Source organism: Asparagus officinalis, chromosome 3 (assembly GCF_001876935.1).
Source record: "Asparagus officinalis chromosome 3, Aspof.V1, whole genome shotgun sequence".
NCBI classification, from domain to species: domain Eukaryota; kingdom Viridiplantae; phylum Streptophyta; class Magnoliopsida; order Asparagales; family Asparagaceae; genus Asparagus; species Asparagus officinalis.
The window spans coordinates 69,992,762-70,001,515 of NC_033796.1; the positions used below are offsets into that span (position 1 = coordinate 69,992,762).

An 8,754-nucleotide genomic window follows, 5' to 3' on the forward strand; every position below is an offset into this window, starting at 1 on the left:
AAATTTTTTGGGCGCGGGCGCCCAAAATTTTTGGGCAGCCCGCGCCCAATTAATTCCCCTCGTTTTCCCCCCCTCCCTGTCCGAACCCCCCCCGCTATCGAATCCCACCCCCCAGTGATTTAGTTATGAACTTGGCATGGTTGGTACTTGTATATGATTCAGATTCGAACTTGCATATAACCGAGCTCTTGTATATGATCGAATTCATATGTAACTGAATAAGGAGAGGGTTAGGGTTAGGGTTCGGTGAGGGTTAGGGTTAGGGTTAGGCGAGGGTTAGGGTTAGGGTTAGGGTTCGATTAGGGTTAGGGTTTGGGTTTGGGTTTGGGTTAGGATTAGGGTTAGAGGAGGGTTAGGTGAGGGTGGAGGTGATGTTGAGGGTGAGGGTTAGGGTTAGGGTTAGGTGATCGAGGGTGAGGTGAGTGTTAGGTGATCGAGGGTGGGGTGAGGGTGAGGGGTGATCGAGGGTGAGGGTTGGGTTTGGGTTTGGGTTAGGGTTAGGGTTAGGCGAGGGTTAGGTGAGGGTGGAGGTGATGTTGAGGGTGAGGGTTAGGGTTAGGGGTTAGGTGATCGAGGTTGAGGTGAGTGTTAGGTGATCGAGGGTGGAGTGAGGGTGAGGGGTGATCGAGGGTGAGGGTTAGGGTTCGGTGAGGGTAAGGGTTAGGCGAGGGTTAGGGCTAGGGTTAGGGTTAGGGTTCGGTGAGGGTTAGGGTTAGGGTTAGGCGAGGGTTAGGGCTAGGGTTAGGGTTAGGGTTAGGGTTCGGTGAGGGTTAGGGTTAGGTGAGGGTTAGGTGAGGGTGGGGGTTAGATGTTATGGTTAGGGTTAGGCGAGGTTTAGGGTTAGGGTTAGGGTTCGGTTAGGGTTAGGGTTAGGGTTAGGTTAGGCGAGGGTTAGGGTTAGGGTTTGGGTTTGGATTAGGGTTAGAGGAGGGTTAGGTGAGGGTGGAGGTGATGTTGAGGGTGAGGGTTAGGGTTAGGGTTAGGTGATCGAGGGTGAGGTGAGTGTTAGGTGATCGAGGGTGGGGTGAGGGTGAGGGGTGATCGAGGGTGAGGGTTAGGGTTCGGTGAGGGTTAGGGTTAGGGTTAGGCGAGGGTTAGGGTTAGGGTTAGGGTTCGATTAGGGTTAGGGTTTGGGTTTGGGTTTGGGTTAGGATTAGGGTTAGAGGAGGGTTAGGTGAGGGTGGAGGTGATGGTGAGGGTGAGGAGATTCCTTCGCTAAAACAGTTTTTAACGACGGGATAATCCGTCGCTAAAACTTATCAATCAAAGGACAATATCTTATCCTTATCTCCCGCCTACTTTTGTGCATGAGGAGATTTTGTGAGGTTGAGGGTGAGGGTTGGGTTTAGGTTTAGGGTTAGGGGATGGTGAAGGTGAGGTTTAGGGTTAGGGTTAGGGTGATGGTTACAATGAGGGTGAGGTGATTGTGTGGGGTTATCGTAACTATTATATCGCTAATTACATAGAAATTGCACACACTGTACACTCATATTTTCGAGCCGTAGAATACCCCGTCCAATAAATACTATATATAATCTCTTTATTTACTTATCACATACGCATACAGGATTGTTTGCGGCGCTTACTCGTTGTTCTCCGTGTACTATATATAATCTTGGCCTTTGATTGATAAATCAAAGGCCAAGATCTCATTAGGAGATATTAGGAACCCTCTCATTAGTAGAGGATCCGGATCCGATTAAGTACAGCGGGTAGGTGCTGCCGAAATTTTATGAGGAGATCTTGGCCTTTGATTGATAAATCAAAGGCCAAGATCTCATTAGGAGATATTAGGAACCCTCTCATTAGTAGAGGATCCGGATCCGATTAAGTACAGCGGGTAGGTGCTGCCGAAATTTTGACGAAATAAAAGTACACTTGAACACACGTAAATACATATACACGCTACGTTTACATACCTAATGGGATAGAAGCCTTCCTCTGACAGCCGATCACACACACTTGTCCTATAACTTAAAATGATATATGTAGGGATATGCTCACTTCCATTAATTTTTAAATTCTAGATGCGGACAATTCCTGACAAATCGTTCATGGGCATACCACGTGATCGAAGGCATCTAGACACTCGATACAAGGATGGGATAGAAGCTTTCTTAGCCTACTCTGACACCAACCCTCTACGGTCACTCAGCGGGTTGATTTTTTGTCCTTGTAAGAATTGTAGGAATGATAAAATGCTCACTAGGAGTGACGTAAGTTTCCATCTGTCAATCAATGGATTTGATAGCTCTTATGTATTTTGGAGTCATCACGGTGAAGGCGTCCCGGTGATGCAATTAGAGGAAGAGTTTACTGATGTCGACAATCCGACAATTGACACAACTGATATGTTGGAAGATATTCTTACCGTGCCGTCTTCGAGTGATGTTAACACTACTGATATGTTTCAAGATGTAGCCCGATTGATGAGACTTGTTGAAGAAAACGAGTCACCGTTATACGAGGGTTGCACCGAGTTCACAAGGCTTTCTTTTATGCTGAGGCTTCTTCATATCCAAACACTCAGTGGGATGGCTGTTACACATTTCGAGATGTTATTAGACTTGCTCAGGAAAGTCATTCCAGGCGGCGAGAAGAGCATCCCCACAACTTATTATGAAGCTCACAAGATTGTTGATACCCTGGGTCTTGATTACAAAAAGATAGACGCCTGTCCTAATGACTGCATCTTGTACAATAAGGGTAATGAAGGTCTAGAGGAATGTCCGACGTGTCATGTATCACGCTGGAAAAAACATACGGGCACATCTGAAGGCATATCATCCAATAAACAGAGCAGAATCCCTGTGAAGGTTCTCCGATATTTTCCAATTATTCCTAGGCTGCAGAGGTTTTATATGTCTGCCGAGCTGGCTGAGAATATGCGATGGCATTCGACCGATCGTAAAGAGGACGGGAAATTGAGACATCCTGCTGATGGTGAGGCATGGAAGCACATCGATCGTATATACCCTGACTTTGGTAAGGAGTCTCGGAATATTAGGCTGGGGCTTGCTAGCGACGGATTTAATCCGTTTGGAGTAATGAGCTCTGCTTGGTCTACCTGGCCAGTGTTGCTGACACCGTACAACATGCCCCCGTCGATGTGCATGAAGCAACCGTACATGATACTGTCACTTTTGATCCCTGGAAGATATTCTCCTGGAAATGACATCGATGTTTTCCTCCAACCATTAATTGACGACCTGAAGCTTCTCTGGGAAAAAGGTGTCAGCACTTATGATGCTTATGGTAAGGAGTCTTTCTGTATGCGGGCAATGGTCATGTGGACAATTAATGACTTCCCGGCATACGCTAACCTGTCTGGATGGTCGACGAAGGGTCAGATTGCTTGTCCGGTTTGCATGTCAGATTATGAGGGAAAGTTCCTGAAATACAGCCGCAAGTTCTGTTATTGGCAACACAGAAGATGGTTACCTACAGGGCACAAGTTCAGAAAGTTAGTAGGAAAGTTCGACGGCAATCCAGAAAACAGACCGGCACCACCAAGGCTGACCGGGGAAGAAATATTTGAGCTTCTACATCCTCTACCTAAAAAAATATTTGGAAAGAAAAGATTCAACAAAGAAAATCCATTTGGGGTTAGGAGAAAAATATTGAAGCAAAATTGGAAGGGAAGGGGAAAGGGTAAGCAAACAAGGATGAGAAATAAACCTCGCACTGTCCAATCGCATGTGCGTGTCTCTAAGGGTACTGAACTTCCGCATGGATGGTCAAAATTCAGCATATTTTATCAATTGCCATATTGGAGAAGTTTAAAAATACGTCACAACTTGGATGTCATGCACATCGAGAAGAACATATGCGAGAATCTCTTGAACACTTTGTTGCAGGACGGGAAAAAAATCAAAAGATGACTTAAGGGCACGTCGAGACCTAGCAGAATTGAACATCCGTCCCGAACTGCAAGCTATAGATAAGGGTGACGGAAAGTTTGTACTCCCAGCCTCCCGTGTCACACTGTCGAAGGATGAGATCCATAATATGTGTTTATTTCTAAAGTCCGTGAAGACACCGGATGGTTATGCTTCAAACATTTCAGCAAATGTGCATATTGAGGACAGGAAAATTTTGGGACTCAAGACACATGACCATCATATTCTATTGCATCAACTTCTCCCGGTTGCGTTGCGACATGCTGAGAAGGAACTCGCGATGGTGGTAATAGAATATTGCGGTTTCTTCAAGCAGTTGTGCTCCAAGGTGATTGATGTCAGGGAGTTTGAAGAATTAGAGGGACGTGTAGCCAATACACTGTGTAAAATGGAAATTCTATTTCCACCCTCGTTCTTTACGGTCATGGTGCATCTCACAATACATTTAGCATATGAAGCCCGCATCGCAGGACCAGTTCAATATCGCTGGATGTACCCTGTGGAGAGGTATTTATTATTATAATGCTCAATTAATATTTGTTAAATTACGTATATCAGTTTTATTTTGTCACAAATCATGAAACTATATGCTTGTAGGTATTTGGGTTTCATGAAACATTTGATGCATAATCGTGCACGTCCTGAAGGATCGATAGCAGAGAACTATATAAGTAATGAGAGTTTGAATTTCATCTCTCGTTACTTGCGGGGTGTGGAGACAAGGCTCAACCGTCCCCAACGAATAATTGACGGAACATTCTATAATGATCGTGGGGAGGACACTAGATTCCCCAGAATGGAGCTAGATCAAGCCCACACATATATCTTGAGCAATGATACTACATTTAACATATACGCGACGTAAGTATTTAACTGTTTGAATCAGATCATATCACATCACAATAACTATCTCTATTTAACTGTTGTAAATGATTTTATTCTAGGCTTCACATCCGATATGTCCAGACTATTCTTAAATGCAGAACAAAAAACAAAAGAGTTATGGACACACACTCTAGACAATTCCCTGCATGGCTGAAGGGTGAAGTAAGATTTATTTACATTTCTGATTCGTATATCAAATATGTGCCTGCCAACAGATATTTAAACTATTTGTTTCTTTTCTTAAAGGTTGACCGACGTATTACGAATGGGGTTAACCTGCCTGAGAAAATATGTTTATATGCCAGAGGTCCTTCTAACGTGGTTAAGCGTTATGGAGGCTACTGTATCAACGGCTTTAGGTTTAACACCATCGGTTTCGAAGAGAGACGACAAACGCAAAATAGCGGTGTGTTCTGCTCCTTCTCGCAACTGTCATACGCTAGTTCAAAAGATCTAAATCCGATACAAGGTGAAATCTATTGCTACGGTCAGGTAGAAGACATTGTGGAGATTTTCTATGGGATTAATAATGAAGTCAGACATGTGATGTTTAAGGTTCGTTGGAGTGAGCTGAAAAAGGCGAAGGATGACTACGGTTACACACTCGTTAATCTTAACAAGGAAATATATCAGACTGAAAAGTACATGTTAGCTGCTCACGCAAAACAGTGCTTTTATGTCAAAGATATAATGAAAAATGACGAATGGGTTGTCCTTAAGAATCCGCCTAGATCCTACATTCATGAAGCCGTGTCTGACGAAGATCATGAAGATGTTATCTTGGCCGACGAAACAGTTGCTGAGTTTTCATTGACACAAAATAATCTGGTGGATGAAATTGCACTGGCGCGCCCTGATGTACCTGCGATTATATGTGAGCCAAGGCGTAAAATCAAAAAACGAGTCCACGGTAGAGTCGATAAAACTATAAGGACAGTCCTTTTGTCTGCACGCACACGGTCGCAGGCTAACCGCACACGGTCGCAGAGTAGAGCCTCAACATCATCATAATAATATAATGCTTGGTTATGATTTAAAAAGAACATTCATGTATCTGTTTGACTGGTTAACATGTATCAGTTTGTGTTATGTATTATAGTATTGCCTTTATATTATCTGTTTGACTGGTTATCATGTATCAGTTTTTGTCATGTATTATAGTATTGCCTTTATATTATCTGTTTGACTGGTTATCATGTATCAGTTTGTGTCATGTATTATAGTATTGCCTTTATATTATCTGTTTGACTGGTTATCATGTATCAGTTTGTGTCATGTATTATAGTATTGCCTTTATATTATCTGTTTGACTGGTTATCATGTATCAGTTTGTGTCATGTATTATAGTATTGCCTTTATATTATCTGTTTGACTGGTTATCATGTATCAGTTTTTGTCATGTATTATAGTTTTGTTGGGTACTCATTATGTTTTCAAAGTATAGATGACAAAAGGATTACGTAAGAGAGCGCTTGAGAGACTTATTGGTAGACATTCTGGAGGCGACGCACATGGCTCTACGTCAGGTATTTTTATTTATTTATTATATCTGTACATTTCTATAAACTATTAATACGAGCCTAACATTATTTTTTCACATTTCCTACGCAGGCCGCATCGCTGCTACACATGACGGGCCGCCACAGGACACAGGACGAGGAGATGCTCCACCTGATGCGGAGACACTCGTTGATCCTGCCCAGCATGCAGAGATGCCGCCGTCGCCTCCTCAGGCTGCAGATGTATTGGAGGAGCGCCGATATGAGCCATATAGCACAGCTGTAGAAGCTGCGCCACTACCGCCGGATTCTATTCCGGATCAGCGAGCCCACGACCCGGCCAAGGTGAAGGAGGATTGGGATGCTTATCATGATTTGCGACTTATCGCACAGCAGAGGTATGAACAAGCAAGGCGTAGATGCCTCGAATTGAAAGGTGTGTATAGATTTTTATAGTTTATCTGTTAATATTTTAATTTGTATTATCGATATTGATTGATTTATATTTCGCCTGAATTTCATTTTTTCGTAGGTACCGAGCGACCTACTAGGCGCGGCCGCAGTGGTACCAAGACACAGAACCTCATCCCAGATATTCATCGGAGGGCCGTGATCCGATGGGAGAACGGCGTGCCTGTCGGGCCATTTGCTAACTCATTCAACAATTTCCTCGCCGCTTTAGCCAGGAGACATGATTTATGTATCACGATGTGTCATGTATTATATTATTACCTTTGTATTATCTGTTTGACTGGTTATCATGTAACACGGTGTGTCATGTATTACATTATTGCCTTTGTATTATCTGTTTAACTGGACATCATGTACACGCGATTCTGTTGCCATGTGCTGTTTTATTAATTATTTGCATTATATACTTTTGTTGGATATTCATTATGTTTTCAAAGTATAGATGACGAGAGGATTACGTAAGAGAGCGCTTGAGAGAATTTTTGGTAGACATTCTGGAGGCGACGCACATGCCTCTACGTCAGGTATTTTTATTTATTTGTTATATTTGTACATTTCTATAAACTATTAACATGAGCCTAATATTTTTTTAACATTTACTACACAGGAGGAGGAGATGCTACACATGACTCGCAGCCACATGACACATCACGCGGAGATGCTCCATATGACGTGGAGACACAGGCTGATCCTACACAGCATGCGGAGATACCACCACCACCGCATGCAGATATATTGGAGGAGAGGAGATTTGAGCCGTATAGCGTAGCTTTAGAAGCTGCGGCACTACCGCCAGATTCTATTACGGATCAGCGAGTCCACGGTCCGGCCAAGGTGAGGGATGATTGGGATTCTTATCATGCTATGCGCCCCATCGCGCAGCAAAGGTACGAACAAGCAAAGCGTAGGTGCCTCGAACTGAAAGGTATGAATAAATTTTTATAGTTTATCGATTATTGCAAATATATATTGATTCATTGTTTCATTTGATTCTTTGTTTCGCAGGTACCGAGCGACCTCCTAGATGCGGCCGCAATGCTACTAAGGAATCGAACCTCATCCCTGATATTAATCGGAGGGCTGTGATCCGATGGGAAAACGGAGTGCCTGTTGGGGCCTTTGCCAATGCTTTCAACAATTTCCTTGCCGCTTTAGCCAGGAGACACGATTTCTTTAACATTTTTTTGACGTGGAAATCGCAGCGGATTGATGCGCTGGTGGCTTGTTGGAGATATATATGTGTGAGTCATTTATTTTAATTTTCATCATTATTAGTTATTAGTTTATTATTATGTTTAATACACTGATTTGTATCTACTTTTTTTTATATGCTGAAGCGATTTTTCTTTCTTGACGATAATATTTGTGCCTGGACGTACTGCTTCGGGCAAATCAATGTATCGTTCAAGAGATGGCGGTTTGAGGTAAAGAAAAAATATTTTGTCCAAATAACAGAAGATTGGGAGCGATTCTGGCATCTTGACGAGCGTGTGGATGGAGTAGATTTTTTTGCACTTTGCAGTTACTGGGACACGGCTGAAATTCAGGTATTATTGAAGTATATATTTTTAATTTATTGTTTGAATTTCTATATTGTTTCGAATTGACATTGTTTTGCAGGCTCAAGCTGAAATAGCAAGGAGGAATCGCAACGCGCCTCGCAGTTACGAGCATCACGGGGGCTCCAGGACATTCAGCCAGCATTATCATCAATTAGAGCTTGAGGTATATAATATATTAGCTTTTACGTTGAGTATAATTTATGTGTTATGGGTTAATGATATATTTGAATAAAATAGGGAAGGGGAGATCTCAGACATTTTGCAGATCGTATTCTGACTTCCTGGAGCCCGAATTACGCCGATGAAGAGAAGAAAGCAAAGAATAAGGATCTGGCTGTAAGTAGCAGTTCATTTATATATTCAATTTCATATCAATGCATCATTATTAAGTCGACTTGCCCGGGTTGTTTTGATATATCGCAGGAGAAATTACATGCC

At 42.7% G+C, this 8,754-nt stretch overlaps 1 protein-coding gene across 1 annotated transcript; it reads left to right on the forward strand.

Moving 5' to 3' along the window:
- On the forward strand, positions 543-7,778 carry LOC109835263. The gene is made up of 4 exons (XM_020403246.1): positions 543-586; positions 7,166-7,278; positions 7,362-7,641; positions 7,760-7,778. Exons 2-4 carry the CDS (start codon positions 7,197-7,199, stop codon positions 7,776-7,778), a joined length of 381 nt encoding a protein of 126 aa, XP_020258835.1. The 5' UTR covers positions 543-586; positions 7,166-7,196.